At 39.0% G+C, this 21,349-nt stretch overlaps 1 protein-coding gene across 1 annotated transcript in view; it reads right to left on the minus strand.

Moving 5' to 3' along the window:
- Nucleotides 1-2,794: 2,794 nt before the first annotated feature.
- The window catches only part of SEC11A (SEC11 homolog A, signal peptidase complex subunit), a 46,719-nt gene continuing 28,164 nt past the window's right edge, over nucleotides 2,795-21,349 (minus strand). Inside the window, exons 3-6 of the mRNA XM_058542517.1 lie at nucleotides 16,900-17,049; nucleotides 9,947-10,066; nucleotides 3,538-3,595; nucleotides 2,795-3,329 (exon numbers count right to left, since the gene is read on the minus strand). Coding sequence (XP_058398500.1) covers nucleotides 3,279-3,329; nucleotides 3,538-3,595; nucleotides 9,947-10,066; nucleotides 16,900-17,049 — 379 coding nt within the window. The 3' untranslated portion in view covers nucleotides 2,795-3,278. The remainder of the gene's footprint in view (nucleotides 3,330-3,537; nucleotides 3,596-9,946; nucleotides 10,067-16,899; nucleotides 17,050-21,349) is intronic.

Below are 21,349 nucleotides of genomic sequence, written 5' to 3' on the forward strand. Positions count from 1 at the left end.
CCTAAGAAAAGTGACAAATGCCAATACTTCTCCCATCAAAAAAGAGAGCACAGGAAGAGTCCAAGGACACACACACAAAAAAAGAAAACAGGATTAATATCAAAAATTCTAGAAAGGGAACATGCTGTTTAAATGGAACCATGGGAGATAAAGTTTTCAGATTCAAATTTGGCAAGACCAAGATAACGTACTTACTAAATAACAGGAAAGTACAAATCACTTTAATGATTCATATGCTTTGCCCCAGAATAATAGCTCAACAATAACGCTCCCATAAGTTACTGCCACTGGTTCCAATGCATGGTTATACGAAACATTTAGTATATGTTGCTAGATGCTAGGAAAACAGAGTGCAGTGTCTGTAAAATGGGGCTCCTGCACTGGAGGAGCTTAGAGTCTGCTGGGGGAACTTGAGGCCATATCCACAAACTCACACAAATAGCATAAGGCTGCAAACACTGAGTGACAGAGGAAGAACAATTACTTTGTGAAGAAAGTGAGACTCAGATAAGCAGAAATGAGAGTATGAGATATTGTAAGTGAAAACACAGCAGTATAGCATAAGGATGCTTAATGTTAGTTGAATTCAAAGTTTGAACTTCTAATGTAAGTGATATGTAGGGTAAACAAAAAACTTATGGTCCAAAAAGAGACACTTCTTAAAGTAAAAGGGGTACTAAAATTAACTAACAGGTGGAAGTGATCTAAAACAGGCACAGATTGGCACATTGCAGGGAACCTGGGACATATAGTCAGCCAAGCAACAGTGAGTGGTTGACTATGTTTCTGGATTCAGGGGATGACAATGAGAATGGAATGATAGGAGTAAAAGTAGGACTTACAAGTGACTAAATATGGTGGGAAAATGAAAAATCTCGGTGAATACTCCCTTCAACAAAGAGTGAAACTTGGAGGAGAAGTCTGCAGGAATTGCTATGAGCTTAAGTTTAAAGATGGGATAATCAAGTGGAAGCGTCCAGTGGGAACAGAGACATGGGACTAGAACCGAGGACAGGCATTTGGAAATAACTTGTAGAGACTTAACATCTGGAGTAATGGGAGTGGATGAGTAACAGCAGAGAGGTAATTCCATTATCAAATTCTCATTTGCAGTTTTATCAATTCTCATACTCTTCAACAACTCCCTTCACTCACAATGTTTAAGCCCTCCCAACTTCCCACTTGCCCTGCCAAATCTCAAACAGCTTATTATTCCATTTAAACACCAAATCAAACATCTCTAGCATTTCTTACATTTTCAAAGAGCTTTTAAAATACATTATATTTACTAACAAAATCTCCTAGTTTTAAGTCTTAGGTTTCAGCACTAAACTAGACAATATAAAAACTGGGAACATAATACCTCTCTCCACAAATTATCTATTTTTGGCTAATAGTGATTCAAGTATTTTTAAATGATTTGATTACCTTTCAGATTAACTTTCAGAGAAATTGAGCTGTACTTCCAATTAGAGCATCTAGCAAAGGAGGAAAAACAATAATTTCACAAAATTGGGTGCGAAAATATACAAGTGAGGAAAATATTAATGTTTTCCTCCCAGTAAGTGTATAAGGAGGAGAAATCTGGATAGCTGAGGATACAAGTACAAGTGTTTACACTCAGGTAGGATAGGCTCACAAAGAACCCTGAATCCCAGCCTTGGCGAGCAAGGCAGACTACTTTTCCCCCAAAGCTGTCCCAGAAAGGTGGGTACAAAAACAGAGCCAGGGCACTGACTAGGACCAGCAGTAAACCCTCTCCTCTGCAGGTGATCAGGAGGGAAAAAATGGAGCAAGTAGCAATTTTCTGCCATTCCTCCCCCAGGGGGCTATTGCAGCACTCTCCCTGGCTCAAGAGAAATGTAAGTACCATATAAGCCTCACAGACAGGTTCAAAGAAGCACCTGTTAGCAGTGATCTGCCAAGTTTCATACTCTGTTGAGATCATTAAGAGCCGATATCCAAAGTTTGAAGGCTAAAGCCTGGTTAATGGACTTAGGATGGCACTCTTCTCTACAGGAGAGGGCTTTAGAAGATGAATTGTCCCTATTCTCATTCTATTAGCATAAAAGTATGGTCTCATATCCACCTCAGTTGAACAAATAATAGGAACCGTTCCTTTAGCCCAACACAGATAACTTGCTTACTTCGAGATTTCACATTAATACAAGAAGAGAAGAGAAACAAGAGTATTTCGTGCTTAAAATACATTGGCTTCCCCTACACACCCTATTTCCTTAACTGCCTCAATATTAACAGGAGAAAAACACAACTGGGCTCTGCATTCACTACTTCAAACCTTGCCTTCTTGAAGACCACAGAGAAAAGCAAAGCCAGGCACTGAAGAGAACAAGTTCAGGCAAATCTGAGTTTAAAGAAAACAAGCAGCATGCCTGCCCTCCGGCACCTTCCTCGTGCCCCCTCCAGATGCTAAATCACACTGCCATGGTGTAGACAGGGCTGAGAATGTCTCAAGTGTAGAAGAGGTTATGAGTCTTTAGAGCCAAGTGAGATGTTCTGAACCTCTCAGCAACACTAGCTGGGTTTACACATCTGAGTCACACCTTAGTGAAGAATCAATTTTATGACTAAGAGACTTCCTATGAACGTCAACGGCTACTTTTGCTTCACAAAAACCAAAACCAAAACAAACAGAAAAACAGTTGTTAGTATTAGGACAACCTTCTTAGCCAAAGGACTGTTCACATCAAAGCCTTTATCTCCCCAAGGGGTGCTAAGAACCAGCAAAGGAAGGCAACTTTCAGAAGCTTTCCCGACAAACACAAGTCAGGGATAAGGGGTTCAATATGCAAAGTCTTTTATTTAAAATTTTGAAAAGTTAAGACTTCTGACCACCTCAGTAGATGTCATTCCCATTATAAGGAGGAATGACAGTTTCAAACTCATGCAGAGCTGCATTTTCATTTACAGAACTCTGTAGGCACTTTAGAAGTGAAGCTTGGCTTCAAAATACAAACACTAGGGGCTTTGGCTCAACCTTTTAATATAAAAAATTCACTGATGTACAAAAATGTGAAAGTGTGACAATGACAACATATGAAATCCTGTGATTGAAAGTCCCCTTGAGTGCCCGCCATGGTGCACATGCACCAGCCCACACAGGCTCTAGTGTGGAAACATAAACTAATGCAAACCAGTGCTACCAAGAAGCGCCAACATGTGTGTTCTCCATTCCACCAATCACAGACCAATATCTACTCCAAACATTCAGTAACAAAAAGGACGGCAGCTTCCAGGAACACAGCAAGGCAGACTTCTTACTCACGATGGACCAGCACAAATAAACCCAGCAAAAAGAGTACTGCATACTAGAAAATAAATACAGAACCACAAGTCAGAGAAGCTTTTAAAAGTTCACAAGTCCTTAGAGTTAATTAATAAACTGGCCTTTGCGACCACGATAAATCACTAAAGTATCCAATTACTTTTTCATCTTTTAATTGTAATCCACTTAATAGTTTCCAAAATTAAGGAAAAGATCACATTTTTAATGAAACATATAATACAAGATCTTACCTTAAATTTAGGATAGTCATTCATGAGGATTGTCACAATCCCAATATAAGGAACAAATCTAAACAAACAAAAAAAAATTGATAATCACAGAGCGTCCTAAGTAGCTGTTATCATTTACTGAACGTTCTCAATATCTTCCATAGAATACTAATTTTCAGTTCACAAAGTCCACTTGTATATACTGTCCTAGTAGATTCTTTCAACAGCCTATGTGATAGGGAAGTTAGGAATATCACCATTTTATAGATGAGGAAACATGCTCATGCCCAAGGTATGTAGCTTCTGCATGGTAGAACCAGTACGGATCCTAGGTCTTAGACCTCTAGTTGGCGACTCGAATGCATTGCATGTTTGATTCAGTGCCAGGGGCTGGGTTTGTCATCATAACCTTCAGGAAGCTGTCAATCTAGCTGGGAGACGAGGCAAACCCAACCAGAACATTACAAGGTACTTCACGTTAAGTGTCCAAAAAGTGAGTGTAAGAGCTCCATTAAGGTACTTAAGATTTTACAACCCTCTCATTTTTTAACCACCTGTAATCTGGCTTTGGCTCTCTTAATCCTGAAACTTTTTCTAGAACAACTTTAATCACTGTATGCAGCAGACCAGTCTCAGTTCTCATCTTCCTTTACATCTCTGCAGCATTTGACTTTGATGACCACAAACTTGCCCTTGAAAACCCCTTTCTCCTTGGTTTCTCTAACATCACAAATCTATTTCTCCGTCTACCTCTTGACTGCTACACCTTTGTTTTTTTCCCACTATCTCTTACTTTCCTCTTGCCCCTAAAGTCTGTCCCCTCAAACTAGGTAAAACCATCTCTTAAATAATCTCATAGCACCTTATATATTTTCTTTGAAGTCTTCATCACAATTTTAATTACATAATTAGTTGTATAACCAGCTGTATAGTGTCTGTCTCCCCTACTAGACTCAAAGCTCTATAAGGGCAACAACAATGCCAATCTTGTTCTCCACTGTATCCTCAAGGCCAAACATAACACCTTGCACATAGCAGGCAGCCATTAAATACTGCCTGATTGAATGTGTGAATGTCCAGGACTCTTCTTTTCTCTTTCCCTTGGGGATCTCATTTTCTCCCAGGACTTCAATTCTCCCCTCAATGAAAAAGATTCCTCAACATTATAAGAATTCCCGGGAGAAAGAAAAAGTTGGCAGGGTACCATCAACGTGATAAATGGCAGTCAGCAAATGTACCACTTTCTTCCTTTTCCCCCTCTTTTAGTGCTGGACTCCAGAGTGGACAGCGTGATACTGTCCTAGAGAATGGAGGTTGGGCTGAAGTGGAGATTGACCTTTGCGTACTTAAAAATAGCCCAGACACTTTCATTCAGGGCATCCACAACCTCTGTACCACACCAAAGGTGCACAAACAAATTACCGCCCACATCACACCTCCACTATCAAAGAAAGCCTTAGGTAAACTTGAAAAACAGAAATTTTGACTTTAATGCATTTCATTTCCTCTAAAGAACTCCTCTTATTTCCTGTTTCCTGTCCTCACCCCATCCTGCCACTCTCCCTCCTGGCAGCATTACTCAGACCCATCTCTCTCTCTCGCCATCCCCAAACTCCCATTCCATAAGTTGACGTTTCTTAAAACCTAGACCTCCTTTGTCAGAATCACTTGGATAGCCCGTCAAAAAGCAAATTGCTGTATCTTCCCCAGATTTACTGAGTCAGAGCATTTCTGGAAGGCAGGGCCCAAATGACGCTTCTGCACACTAAAGTACAAGAGGCACACTTCTAGCAATTGAGAAGCATGGAACAGGCGTGTGGTGACACATAATATCCCCTCTTAGGGCTCATGCTTTAATTTCACCCCGGGAACATCTAAGAGCTGAAAAGTAAGTCACTACAGAATGGCATAGCTAAGCTCTGGGAGAATGGGTAGAGGTTTTCTACATATATACATATATTTTTTGTTTGTGAGGAAGATCAGCTCTGAGCTAACATCTATTGCCAATCCTCCTCCTTTTTTTCCCCAAAGCCCCAGTAGATAGTTGTATGTCATGGTTGCACATCCTTCTAGTTGCCATACGTGGGACGCGGCCTCAGCATGGTCGGAGAAGCGGTGCGTTGGTGTGTGCCTGGAATCCAAACCCGGGCCGCCAGCAGCGGAGCGCACACACTTAACCGCTAAGCCACGGGGCCAGCCCATGGTTTTCTATATTTTTACACATTTTTTCTTTTTAATGCAATAACTCTGTTATTTCTTTTGTGTCACTGATAACACCTTCATAAAAGCAATAGCTTTCCATGAAGGTAGATTATCTAACTTAAAAACGTAAAGGCAGGGGCCAGCCCCGTGGCTTAGTGGTTGTGTGCACGTGCTCCGCTACTGGCAGCCTGGGTTCGGATCCTGGGCGCGCACCGACGTACCACCTGTCCGGCCATGCTGAGGTGGTGTCCCACATACAGCAACTAGAGGGATGTGCAACTATGACGTACAACTATCTACTGGGGCTTTGGGAAGAAAAAGGGATAAAAAAGGAGGATTGGCAATAGATGTTAGCTCAGGGCTGATCTTCCTCACCAAAAAAAAAAAAAAAAAAAAGTAAAGGCAAATGCCTCACAGTAAAAAGCTATAAAAGCATCTGTGATTTCTATTAAAACAATATCAAGCTGCTAATTCTGCTCTGATGATCAATCAATCAGTGGGTAGAGACTTGTGCTGTTATCTCCACGAAGTGATATCTATGCTCAAAGAAGCACAACCTTTGGCTCCCAATGATCACACAGTCTGCTTATGACTTATCCATGGAAACAATTTTTTCCCTAAGATTTTTCCCTAAGGTTTTTCCTTGCCCACCATAAACGAAATGGAAGCATATGACAGGCAGTCCAAAGTCAAACAAAAGATTTAATTATCTGTAGCACTGTCTCCCTGCATGGACAGAGACAGCAAAGAGCTGCTAATCAAGTGCATAATACTGCTATCACCAGTTATTTTAAATTCAAATCAGCTGCACTTTTTTCCTACTCTGCTCACACAAACTCTGCTAAAGCAGAGTTGATAATCAGCAGAAGGTTTAAAATAAGTAAAACAAATGTGTCACCCACAAAGCCAACTCCAATAACAGCCTGTGCCAAGTTAACATCTAGAAGGTAGAGTATAGATAAATATTTGTCCCTGGGAGTTCTTGGGGTCAAAGGTGCTGCTCAGGAAGGAGCCTCAAAAGGGAAGAACTATCCGCTGATGTTTTGGGAGAAAATAATTTTGTCAGATGTCAAAAGGGGTCTTCTGGGAAGTCTGGACCCCAGTAGAAATCACTGTTTCTATCCAACAATGACCTGTTTCAAGTTAAGAAAAAGTACATATTAAAAGCCTCATCCATAAAACTGATTTCAGTCAACAGAGAGCTCAATTACTCTGCTCCTTCCTTACATTTTTATTCCTATTTTCATTGTCAATATTTCTCTATTCCCTGATCTGTCAGTCTTTCATCCTTTTCCCCTGTTGCTCTCTACTCTTCTTTGACTAATAGGTCCTCTTGTGTTCTTCAACTTCCTAAATTTAGAAAGAATCACCCCTATTAAATACTTGGTTGGTTCAGTATTAGTTTGATTTTCCAAAATTGTTTTTATTACATGCTACAACATGAATAAATGTGGAAAACACTATGCTAAGTGAAAGAAGCCAGACACATAAGAACACATATTGTAAGATTCTGTTTATATAAAATGCCCAGAACAAGCAATCCATAGAGACAGAAAGCAGATTAGTGGTTGCTAGAGGCTGTAGGAAAAAGGTGATGGGGAATGACTGCAAATGAGTACACAGTTTTCTTCTTAGGGTGTGGAAATGTTCTGGAATTATATAGTGGTGATGGCTGCACAACCTTGTGAATATAATAAAACCCAATGAATTGTACACTTTAAAATGGTGAATTTTACATCCCAATATATGTGAATAACATCTTAATAAAAATTTAAAACTTGTTTTTATTTAGGGCCTTAGGCTTCAGTGTAAAGTTTTTTAGTGTGCAGCTGTTTGAAAAAAAATTTTTTTTAATGTGCATAAAGATATTTGTACCACAGTCACAGACTGGTCTGCAGAAAAGCTCTATTCTCAAGGTTTGGGTACAGTCTGACTTTGAAATATTAGTTTAGTGTTTGATAAACACAATTTCCACAAAAGGAGGTGATATGCCCCATCATGCATCAAGGTAAGTGGTGGTATAATCAATGGAAAGTGAATTGGTATAGCTAAGATTCTGTGTTCTTGCTGTTCATGTCCCAGATGTTTATACTTCATGGAAAGTTACTTAATTCAGAGAGTGCCAGGCTATTACATTTTTTTATTAAAAGCTACACAAAGGTCTATATTTTTAATGTTGAGATTTTAGAAATAACATTGTATATAGTTTGGGATTTTTCAAAAATTCTTCAGAAAGACAAATTACTTGCGTGAAAGCCTGGCTCCTCTAACCCTTTCGTGGGATGATGCATGTTTCACCCAGACAGGGGGCCAGAGTGAGCAGAGCTGCACTAAACACCTAAGAATCAAGATTCAGATAAAGGGACACTCTGTTATATTGGTAGGAGGATAAATAAAACAGTATGGCAAAATTTGTCAAAAGCCTTAAAATATGCATGTGTTTCACCCACTAATTCCACTTCTAAGAATTTACTGTGAAGAAATGATTGGGCAGAGGCACTGAGCTATACGTAACAAGGATGCTTATCATAACACTGTTCACAATAAAAAAAAAAAAATGGAAACAATGAGAACGTCCAACTACAGGAGATTGGCTAACTAACAATATGGTCTATCCACAAAGTGGAATAGCATACAGCTTTGAAAACGATGATATGGAGATAAATCTTTTGATTTGTAAAGATACTAATAACTTTGAGGGATGAAAAAAAGTTATAAACAATGTAACCGTTCCCTCTCCATACACAAAAGGTGTTTATGTATGTATATGCATATATATATTACTATCTGCATCTTTATACATAAAGGCTAAAAGAACATAAACCAAAAAGTTAAACACTTATGGAGAGGGAGGAGAGGAGAAGTGATGCTGTTTTTTTGATGACTGCTATTTTCTTATGTTTCTATGTGAATCTGTACATCTACAATTAAAGGAAAAATACAGACTCAAAGAAGTTGATAACTTTGAATAACCATATTAGCAGCACCTTGGGAACTGAAGGGAGATGGAGACTATAATTTCTCCGAGGCACTGATGATCTACTTTGGGTTATAAAAGTATGTTTAGCTCCACCATAGGAAATGAAGTTACCTTGAACTGCAGGCATGCATAGAAAACTAGCTCTGCAGGAGACAAAACACACTGGTGCTTGTTCTGAGCCCATCTCTCTGGCCCCAAACTGAGCATCTCTCATGCTGTAACTGAGGCAGCTTTCACTTAATAACTCGCATTGAGGACAGAGAGCCTCACTGTGGTGGCCTGTGTGCTAGTGCAATCACTCTGAATCCACAGTGTCTCTTCTAGATCAGAAGGAGCAGATGTTCTGACAGTGGTAAGAGTACCAGGTGGTATCTAAATAGCAAGAATCAGCAGCTACTCATTTCAGAAGTGTTATGCCTATAATTCTGGTGTGATGGTTAAGAGGGTGGGCTCTAGAGTCAGCCAGCCACTTATCATTAGTGTGACCTTAAATAAGCAACCTAATTTGTCTGTTTCCTCATCTGTAGAATGGAAATATTAGGGTTGTTCTGAGGTTAAAATGAGGTAATACTTGTAAAGTACTTAGAATGAGTCTCTGGCACATAGTAAGCCCTAATAAATGTGAGTTATTGTTAATACTATTAATAACATGAAGGTAGTAATAATCCCATACTTCCTCATACCAATAACTTACAATTCCTGTCCTCCACTGATCTGTTCTCCTGATAAAATCTGAAATAAACAGGCTTAATATAACTTTTTAATTTAATTTGACCTCAATGATTGCAAGACTAGAAATAAAACAGTATGGAATAAATTAATACGATAAAATTAATTTAGATGAACACTTTAAGTTGCTGACTTAGTAGATACCTAAGAAATTTAAGTTTCATGAAACAGGATTAATACTGCTCTGGATCCCCAGAGCCTAGCACAGTATACACATTAGAGTACACAGAAGGTGCCCAGTAACATTTCTTGAATGAATTAAACAAATGAATTTTTTAAATTGTAATTCCAATTCATCATCTCATCATCAATATTCTATTCTTTTATTGCACCCCATATCCTCCCTTCTGGAGTTTCAGATGCATTTTAAGATGCATATTTTTTCACAGGACACAACGTGATTTGGTAGAACCAGGACCAAACCATTATATTCAATTGTGTATGACCAGACTAAATGATTGAGAGGGCCATGTTTCAAGTGACATGAAAAGCTCAGTAAATGCTCCCCTTTATACTTACCCCCTCGCTCTCCCCACAACATCTTTTTTCTCTAGCCAATGTTGTCCTTGTTTATAGAGGCCTCGGTCATCAACTGCATTATTATCTCCTTTGGTCAAAAACTTGATATGTCCATTTTGCCTTCAAAGAGCAAAGGAAACTCAAGTCATTAAATACCTTCATGCCATTTGAAAGCACAAAATTTTCTCTTGTTAACCAAAAATTCCTGTGGAACTGTGGTATTTTATCATCATTCCTAATATCAAAATAATTATTTATTTAGCTAAAAGGATGTTCATAGCTATGTTGTTTATAATGGGAAAAACTGGAAACAAGCTAAAAAGTCTAACATTCAGGAGTTGAAATAATACGAAAGCATTAAGGATAATATTATAGAAGAATATTTAATAACATTGGAAGATCATACAAATTTTATTACGTGAAGAAAAGATTATAAAATAGCATGTACAGTATAATCTCATTTTTTATATTAAAATAAACACAAACTGGGGCCGGCCCAGTGGCACAAGCGGTTAAGTGCGCGCACTCCACTTCGGCGGCCCGGCGTTCGCAGGTTCAGATCCCCGGTGCGCACCAATGCACCACTTGGTAAGCCAGGCTGTGGCGGCGCCCCATATAAAGTAGAGGAAGATGGGCACAGATGTTAGCTCAGGGCCACTCTTCCTCTAAGAAAAAAGGGGAGGATTGGCCTCGGATGTTAGCTCAGAGCTAGTCCTCCTCAAAAAAAAAAATTAATAAATAAAAATAAAAATAAAAATAAACACAAACCACCAATTTCCTGGAAATACAAGAGCAAAGGATATAATCCTACTCCATAGGATATAATTGGCAAAATGAAGCCTATGTGAAACTACAGAAGGACCCAGTTTCTTCAACCAATAAGTTGCAAGGAACAAAGAAAGTTGGAGAAGGAATTTAGAGATTAAATACAAGAGACTATAAAGCCATATCAACCAATTGCAACTGAGAACCTTACTTGAATCTGGATTCACATAAACCGTTAAAAAAAAGTTATGACACAACTGGGAATTTGAACAGATTGGAAACAATGATACAAAGGAATGATTGTTCATTTTTTTTAGGTGTCATGTACCCGTAGTTACGTTTTTGTTTTTGTTTTGTTTTGGTGAGGAAGATTGGCCCTAAGCTAACATCTCGCCAATCCTCTTCTTTTTTGCTGAGGAAGACAGTCCCTGAGGTAACATCCATGCCAATCATCCTCTGTTTTGTATATGGGACAACGCCACAGCATGGCTTGATGAGCGGTGAGTAGGTCCGCGCCTGGGATCCAAACCCGAGAACCCCGGGCCGCCAAAGTGGAGTGCACGAACTTAACTACTACGCCACTGGGCCAGCCCCTGTAGTTATGTTTTTTAAAAGCTGACTGATTATATTTTATAGATATTTACTGAAATATTTACATATGACACAACATATCTAGGATTGATTCAAAATAACATAGGCAAGAGAGTGGGAAGAGGTGGTAGTGTTGGTGGGGCAGAACTGGCCATAGATTAATAACTATTAGGACTGGGTAACAGGTACATAGGAGTCCTTTATACTGTTTTGCCTACTTTTGTGCATATTAGAAATTCTCCATTTAAAAAAATAAAATAAAAGCAAAAAAAATAAAAGATTAATAAGATCTAAAATGACAGATCAAGGTGTAAATAGCAGCTATCTATGGCTTTCTTTAGCTTACCTTTAGCTTCTAATTTTTTTTCTCCAACCAACATACATTGCTTTTACATGGCCAGGGTTTATAGAAACAGCATCTTACTTGATCAGAAAATTATTAGTTTAATTCTACTAAAGAACCATGAGGTTTACTTCTGCTAAAGAACCATGAGGTTTCTAATAATTTTAAAATTTAATTGAAAGCAAAGTACATTTTACAGTTGATAAAGACTATCTTAAAATTAATTCAAGTGAGTTTGGGTTAACCACTACACTAAAAAGAAGAAAATTAGCTTTGGACTCCCACTGACTAATATCCACTTAGATTCTAAGCCAGAAACTGGCTCACTAGACACTAAATCTGCAGATGAAACTAAATTGAGAGGTGTTGCAAACACCAAAAACAGTTAAGTGCAAACAGTCACTCTTAAAAATGAGATTTCAAATAGAAAAAATGCAAATATATACAGAGAAAAATAATCTGTAGCTGACAACTCAGTAAGTGAAAGAATGTCTGAAAAATCCTGGAGGGTAAAAGAGGACAGGTGCCAAGGGGGGCTGGCTGCAAGGGTGACAGTCAGAAGCAGGAAGGAAGAGTCGATTCAACCAGCAAAATCACAGCAACCCGAAAAAGGCAGAAAAGTCAAGTTGAATACAAAGAGAGAAAAGCTGGGAAATGGGACCCACTCCCGCCCCCCAAGAAAGGAAAGGGCTGCTACAGGAGATCTGGGCTATTCCCAATGACTTGATTTGCCAACAAACAGACCCTATTTCCTCCTCTGGGATGTAATCAGGAGAGAGACTACTATAGCTGTTTGAAAAAACATAGGTCTCCTTCATGTACTTAATAGCATAACAAATATGACCTGATGGGGGCTGGCCCAGTGGCGCAAGCGGTTAAGTGCGCGCACTCCACTGCGGCTGCCTGGGGTTTGTCGGTCTGGATCCCAGGTGCGCACCAACGCACCGCTTACCAAGCCATGCTGTGGCGGCGTCCCATATAAAGTGGAGGAAGATGGGCACAGATGTTTAGCCCAGGGCCAGTCTTCCTCAGCAAAAAGAGGAGGAATGGCAGATGTTAGCTCAGGGCTGATCTTCCTCTCACACACACACACAAAACAAATATGACCTGATGGTAACCAGCTCCTATCAGACCTACTACTAAGACCTGCTTCAGCACTTCACAACTCACAGGCCCAAAATACTGACCGATGACACATTTATACAGGACTTTTCCTTGCCTAGCACAGAGACCAAATATTTAATATTATCTACCTCCAAGGAGCTCAAAGTGCTTACAATTTAATTCAACTACCATAATACTATGATGTTAGGAGGGAGGAGATAATCATTTTGTAAAAATGGGTGCAAATAATGTATCTATCTGCACAGAAAAAGTAAAGCTAAGGATTAAGCCACCCCAATGGTGAAACTTCTCCCTCCAAATACTTGATCACATGCCACTATTCCATATCATCACCTCCTACAGGCTGAACTTACTAAATACATATTAGAGTAGGCTATAAAAATAAGATAAAGAGTTTATATGTGGGAAAAATGTAAGTATTAAGAACAGCTGACTAACAGGCTAATATGAGGAGTTATCCAATTAACACATTAATTCCAGAGAATTAAGTCAACTGATAACATTTAAAAGCAATCTCACCTTCTTAACTAAAAAAACAAACTTCATTATCTCCTAGCTCTTTCCTAATTCATCTATTTTGGAAGAAAATGGAATAGAAGAGAATAGGTAAGGGGAGAGAATGATTCAAAGAAGAGATTTTTTGTTGTTTGCCATAATACATATAACCTTGCCTGTATTCATATCTCATATATCACTCATGTAGGAGTGAGGAATAATAATTCTCCTTTTTTTTACTTAATTAAAAATATAGTAACTATAATAAGTGCAGAAGGTGATTGTCTTTTTTTTTTTTTTTGGTGAGGAAGATCAGCCTTGAGCTAACATCCATGCCAATCCTCCTCTTTTTGCTGAGGAAGACTGGCCCTGAGCTAACATCCGTGCCCATCTTCCTCCACTTTACGTGGGACAGCATGGCCTGACAAGCAGTGAGTCGGTGCGCCCGGGATCTGAACCTGGGCCGCGAGCAGCAGAGCAGGTGCACCTAAGCACTACACCATGGGGCCGGCCCCTGATTGAGTCTTTTTAAATAACAATGCCAACCATTTTCTCTCCATTTACCATTGTCCCCAAATACTGGAAGTTTCTTCATGTTTCTGACAAGGGAATTTTCCCTGAGCGCAGCAGCGTGTTAGAGATAAGCCCTGGATTACGTGTGCTTTTCCAATACCTAGTCAGACAGTTCAGTACACATAATTAGTCTCATCTGGAGAAGAGGTAGGACTAGGCGAATGACTACACTGGGCACAAAGAACAGATTCAAATTCATGGACCCATTACCATCATATTAAGCAGTATCTGGCAAGTTGATCTTTTAGTTCAGGGATTCTTTGCATATGTGGTAATAACAGCTATACTCCACCATATGCTCCTGAGATAATCATGTTACAAAACAGTACTGAGTAGATCCCAGTGTTATATGGGGGAAAAAATGTATGTTTATAAAACAAAAAGAGAATTACCCAAAATTTAACATTATCTCTGGGTGCTAGGATTACATGTGATTTTGTTTTCTGTATTTCCCAATTTTACACAGCATCATGTGTAAGAACACACATGTAATAAGAACGTTCACAAAATGGAGATTCAATATATGAAAAAAGAGGGGGCCGGCCCGGGTTTGGATCCCAGGCGCGCACCAACGCACCGCTTGTCAGGCCATGCTGCGGCGGCGTCCCACATAAAGTAGAGGAAGATGGGCACGGATGTTAGCCCAGGGCCAGTCTTCCTCAGCAAAAAGAGGAGGGTTGGCATGGATGTTAGCTCAGAGCTCCGGATCTTCCTCACACACACACACTATATATATATATATATATGAAAAAAGAGCTTTATATGATATTTACAAATTTACAAAGGTACATAACATAAGAAGCAGGTGGAGAAGGAAAGGAGGGATAAGACGGAAGACAGAGGTCAGTCGAACAATTCCTACCTCTACTCTTCTTAAAGGTCAAGATTTTCTTTCTTAAAACAAGGTTCAGACAGGAGAAATGAATAACAGTGCAAAAACCAGCCTGAAACCGTTCAGGTCACATTTACTACAAAAACTTAATTCATTTTGGTTGTCCTCTGGTCCCATTATTTAAGAACAATGTTAATACTATTAAATCAAATGATTATTACAATCAGGTATTTTAGTCTCCCCAAAAGAAAAAAGGAAATTAGAAACTTCATTATATTAATAGGATCTGTTACTTAAACAGGCCTGCAAGTTGAAGGCATCTCAAGAGTTGAAAATAAATCACCAAACACCTTAAAATATTCAGAATTCTGTTGAAAATTATTTTTAGGGGCTGGGCCGGTGGTGTAGCGGTTAAGTTTGTGCGCTCTGCTTCAGCAGCCTGGGGTTCCCAGGCTCGGATCCTGGGCGCAGACCGACGCACCGCTTGTCAAGCCATGCTGTGGTGGCGTCCCATATAAAGTAGAGGAAGATGGGCACAGGATGTTAGCCCAGGGCCAATCTTCCTCAGCAAAAAGAGGAGGATTGGCAACGGATGTTAGCTCAGGGCTAATCCTCCTCCTCAAAAAAATTATTTTTAAAATTTAAGCAGTCTATAATTGATAGAATATTTGCAAATGAACCTGTCCTGAAACAAGATGAACTGTTTTAAAATAAAAATTCACTCAATTTCAAAGGATCTCACATAAAAATGGACAACTTCTGCCCCACTCAAAGCAAGGCCTGGGTTTAATTTGATTTTCTCTGATAAATTCAGGGGAAAGTTAGTTCTGCCTTGTTCATAAGAGGCAGTGCTGAGAACAAAAACAAATCCATTTCGAGAATCTGGAAAACACTACCTGTACTGAATAAACCTTCACAATTTCAACATAAATTTCTAAAACAATTAAGTTATTCCTCCTAGTCAATAAAGGTCATTTAAAAATTATAATCTTTCAAAATATACACTGAGGTCCGAAAAAAAAAGAGCAGTCAGATCTTTATTTCATCAAGGTAGAAAGAACGCTTCTGGGGCCGGCCCGGTGGCTTAGCGATTAAGTGCGCACGCTCTGCTGCTGGCGGCCCGGGTTCGGATCCCGGGTGCGCAACGACGCCCCGCTTCTCAGGCCATGCTGAGGCCGCGTCCCACATACAGCAACTAGAAGGCAGCTATGACATACAACTATCTACTCTGGCTTTGGGGGGAAAATAAATAAATAAATAAAATCTTAAAAAAAAAAAAAGAAAGAAAGAACTCTTCTAAAACAGAATGTTTGCAGGGATTTTCAGAAAGCAACAGTTGACAGTTCCCTCTTCTTTAAGTGGAGAAAATAAACTACTTTAGAGGGTGTTAAGAATAAGATGATATTTATTTAGGGCTTCCTCATATGCAAGGACCTAAATCACCCCCACTGTTTCACTCGCCCTCTCCTCTGTGTGTCCTCCAGGATGACTCCCTCTTCCTTCATTTCTTTCTTTCCTTCCCTTCTGAAAGTTTTCCAAAACTAGAAATACTATAGATTTGGAAGGGAGGGAGTGAGCAATATGTAGCTAGACAGGGGAGCACAGGCTTAGAACTCAGAGATCTTATAACTCATCTTCCTGAAATCTTTATATTACAGATAAGGAAACAGGATCCCATAGAGCTAAAATTTTTTGCTCATTGTTATGCACCACACCTCCACCCCCAGGTGATTCTAAAGGTTTTGCATTCGTCCTTTCCAATTCTAAAATGCAAGAGTCTATATTTAAAACAATAACTTAGATTTCAGAAATTTTCTTTGGAATTTACAAAAGTTGATAAATTATTCTTATTTGAAATGTCTGTTAGAATGCCTTAGAGATTTTCTTCTGAAAGATTAAGGCTACCTCATCCGTTATACCAGAAGATTCTATTTTTAGTTGGGATCAACCTTTATGTCCTATCTTTTTGGGGGTTATATACAGGGTTACTGATTTAGTTGCGAAGTAATAGGAAACCAAGGAAAACCTCCAGGGATATAAATAAATTAATAAATAACTATTTAGTTTTCCAAATGTTCACCAAACCTTCAGACATTCATAAAAATGGATTGGAAGAAGGACCTAGGAATTCCCCACCCTTTCTTAATCTTTAGGCTACCAAAATTAAATACTGTAAAAACTAAAGCATAAAAATATTTTAAAACAGAGAAGATAACAGTTTGCACATACTTTTCATGAATCTTCAAGACTCGGTGAACTATAGGAATCTCTCTTCCTTCTATCCTAAAAACAACAATTTCTCCTACTCGTATGGGATCTTCAACTCGATTTGTTAGAAAGAGAAGATCTCCTCTATGAAATGCAGGTTCCATGCTGCCACTGTGAAGGAAAGAAGAACATAACAGCAAAAAGAAAGTCTGAGATTAAATTTACTTTCAAAATTAGATATTCAACAAAACAACCACAAGTATCACCTTTGGAGTATATACGATACCTTAACAAATAAATCAACATAAACGTGTATTGTTCTCTAAATATGGTTTCCTCAGACTAATGAGTTACACCAAAGGTTTCTTTAGTTATTAGCTTTCACTAACTAGTTCCATTTCAAGCATTACTATTCAAAGGAGCTTACATCTTGAAAAGGGCAATGTTATTAATTCCTTAACCTTTTAAAATTTCAAGTGACAAATGGAATACAAAAGAATGAACTTTATAATCACCGCCCTTATTCTCACTTCATCTGAAAACGCTAAACATATTCAAATATTCAAATGAGAACTGGATCATTTTCTTCTGCCATTTATAAAGATACAGACCAAGATGACCTTATGGTTTCAACCCAATAAGAAGGAAAAACAGCTCCTCAAGTCAAAGAACAGTCAGTTACGGAGACAATGCCTGTGCTATCAATTTATTTATTTAACAGGAGAAATAAGAAATAAAACCAAGGGCAAGAGCAGAGATTCTTCCTTACGAATTTCAGAAATGAGGAAAGGATTCAATTCCATGATAATTGGTGAGGACAAACTTCTGGAGTGTCTTCTCACCTCTCACCTGTTCTACCTTATATCAAGTACTTCAAAGGTCTAAGATATTTGCACTATTTAATGAACTTTTTCTTTCTACGAAGAAGTAACCCATCAGTATTATTATCAGAAACTCAAGCTCCAGTTTTCAATTACAATAGATTTAGTAAGAAGAAAATGGACAGACAGGGAATAAAATTCAATACAGGAATAACGACAAAGTCTAAAGACTTCTGTTTGAAGACGTTGGTCCCTCTACACAAGGGAATACAGCAGTGGTTCCCAAACTTTGCTGCACATTAGAATGACCTGGGGACCTTTTAAAAAATCCCAATGCACAGGTCATATTAAACCATTTAAATCAGAATGTCTGGGGATGGGAGGCAGGCACTAGTATTTTGTAAAGAGCCCAGGTGACTCTAATATATGCAAAATTTGGAAACCACTAGGAATATGGATTTTCAGTACATGTTTATTCTTAAAACTTTTGTTAAAGTTCCTCATGGGGCAAGGAGTTCCCTTTTTCAGGTGTTCAGACAGAAGATGGGACATGTTTGGTGAAAATATTATAGAAGGTATTCTAGACATGTAGTTTTCAAGTTTTTACTTTGACTGACTTATTAAAATCAGTAACATCCTTTGTTCAAATAAAACCTTGCTTGAAAATTATATAAATAATACAGATAAAAGCTGAGTTGCTCTGGTTGAATGACTCTTCTTTATTGAGCACTATTGTAAGCGAAGAGCTACTCTAAGTTTTTGGGTTTTTTTTAACCATCTTCAGAACAACTCTATGATGTAGGTACTATTATTATCCCCACTTTATAGATAAGGAAACTGAGGCTTAGAAAGGCCTAAAGTTATAAACCAAAAAAATGATAAAGGTGAGATTTGAACCAAGGGAGTCCAACAGAATCCATTCTCATTGTGCTAAACTGCCTCCAAGCCACTCTAGAACTTTAAGCAGGGAGTATCATAATCATATTTGCATTTAAGAAACATCAGTTCATGGGCCGGCCCCGTGGCTTAGCGGTTAAGCGCTCGCGCTTCGCTGCTGGCGGCCCGGGTTCGGATCCTGGGTGTGCACCGACGCACCGCTTCTCCGGCCATGCTGAGGCCGCGTCCCACATACAGCAACTAGAAGGATGTGCAGCTATGACATACAACTATCTACTGGGGCTTTGGGGGAAAAAATAAATAAATAAATAAAATTATAAAAAAGAAACATCACTTCAAAAGTTATAGAGTATACAGAAGACATTCAAATATTTATTGAATTAATAAGTAAACTGGAAAAGATGAAAAGGTAGATTGGGAGACCAGTTGTCCAGGCTATTACTTATAATTGAATACTTGGCCACTATTAAAAGTGTTATTAAAAACATGAATACAGGAGAATGATAAAGGGAAAAAGCAGAGAAAAGGATGCATGTACAGAATTACTTCAATTATGTGAGAAATACTACACACACAAAAAAAGACTAAAATATTAATAGTGATTATATCCCAGAGCTATGGGTAACTTATTTTCATCTAGATTTTTTGTGTGTTTTCAACATTTCATATAATGAAAATATATTACCTTTTGTCTGATTATAAAAGCATTTATTTAAAGGTCACTACAGGGCCGGCCCCGTGGCTTAGCAGTTAAGCGCGCGTGCTCCGCTGCTGGTGGCCTGGGTTCGGATCCCAGGCACGCACTGACACACTGCTTCTCCGGCCATGCTGAGGCCGCGTCCCACATACAGCAACTAGAGGGATGTGCAGCTATGACATACAACTATCTACTGGGGCTTTGGGGGAAAAATAAATAATAAATAAAATTATTAAAGGCCACTACAACAGCCCAGGCAGAAAATGATGAGGGCTTGAAATAGAATAGCAGGGAGGACAATTATAAAAGGGTAGACTAGAGAGGGAGAATAAATTTAATGGATACGACAGAAGAGGGGATCAAGAAGGACTCCTAGATTTTTAACACTGGCAACTGAGCAGATGGTAGTGACAGTCACAGAAATAGGAGGAAGAAGAACAGGTCTGTGGGAAAGGGAGATAAATTTCACTTTTATTACATGGAGTTTCAAGTGCCCAATCAACATCCAGATGGAGAGGTCCAGTGTAGGGTGAAAACAAGAGTCTAGACTTCAGGGACTAAAGTTAGATGAGAAATAAAAAGATTTAACAATTCAGATATAGATGGCAATTAAAAATAGATCAAAGTGTAGTGGGAGGACCATTAAAGAAATAAACCAGGAGATTTTTTTTTTGGTGAGGAAGATTGGCTCTGGGCTAACACCTGTTGCCAATCTTCCTCTTTTTGCTGAGGAAGATTGGCTCTGAGCTAACATCTGTGCCCATCTTCCTCCACTTTGTACGTGGGATGCTGCCACAGCATGGCTTGATGAGCAGTGCATCGGTCTGCGCTCGGGATTCGAACCCATGAACCCCAGGCCACCGAAGTGGAGCACCCAACCTTAACCACTAGGCCACCGGGCTGGCCCCCACAAGGAAAAGTTTTTCATTTTTTACTTATTTACTTTTTGTGTGTGTGAGGAAGATCAGCCCTGAGCTAACATCCATGCTAATCCTCCTCTGTTTGCTGAGGAAGACTGGCTCTGAGCTAACATCCATTGCCAATCCTTCTCCTTTTTTTTTTTCCCCCCAAAGCCCCCCGGTAGATAGTTGTACCTCATAGCTGCACATCCTTCTAGTTGCTGTATGTGGGACATGGCCTCAGCATGGCCAGAGAAGCGGTGCGTCGGTGCGCGGCCTGGGTCCGAACCCGGGCCGCCAGTGGCAAAGTGCGCGCACTTAACTGCTAAGCCAAAGGGCCGGCCCCAGGGGAAGCTTTTTAAATGTTAAATAAACTATTAGTAAACTTATTATTATCTGATTAAACTATACTTTTAAATTTAATACATCAATCATGATAAATTTTATAAGAAGTTATATATAAATCATTTAAATATTTTTAAACAGACTTCAGCTCTATAAAGGGGGAAAAAAATCAGTTTTGAATGTTTCCTGAAACTTCGGTTAATAAAATAAATAATAAGAAAGCATTTGTCTTTACCCCCAATGGCTTCACAAAAGTCCTAAAAGTGGATTCTCAGTTGGCCTGAGTCCTCTGAGGCATATTTGGTTCCGGGTAAAAATTATATTCCTTGAAGTTACAAGAAACTCTGGCCAGGCAAAACCTACTTGGCCACGCAATCACATAAATTACCTTTCTCTAATGACTGTTCCTTCCAGTCTTGACCAAATTCTCTTCTAATATGACCTGGTCTCTCTTAATTTCTTTTCTTTATTCCACACTGGCAATCAGCAAAGCTTAGTATGTAAATAACCTAGCTACCAAGTAACTTATCCAAACACCACTTGTAAATCCCAACTGATATTACAAATTTTCCAGCTGTAGCAAATTGGACTATTTTCAGGACCACCAATGTGTTGAGTAGGTCCTTAGTCTAATCCTCTATTCACTCCAACATCCCAGTTTAAAGGTCATTAGATTGTCCTTAAACATCTCCACTGAAAGGAACTCAAATCTGAAATAATCCCAGAAGAATCGCCAAAAGAAGCCTCCCTGGGCCCTCACTCTACACCTTTTCCCCATGGTGCCAATTCGTGTGGCTTCTCCTTCTGTTAGT

This window comes from Diceros bicornis, chromosome 5, assembly GCF_020826845.1.
Source record: "Diceros bicornis minor isolate mBicDic1 chromosome 5, mDicBic1.mat.cur, whole genome shotgun sequence".
NCBI classification, from domain to species: domain Eukaryota; kingdom Metazoa; phylum Chordata; class Mammalia; order Perissodactyla; family Rhinocerotidae; genus Diceros; species Diceros bicornis.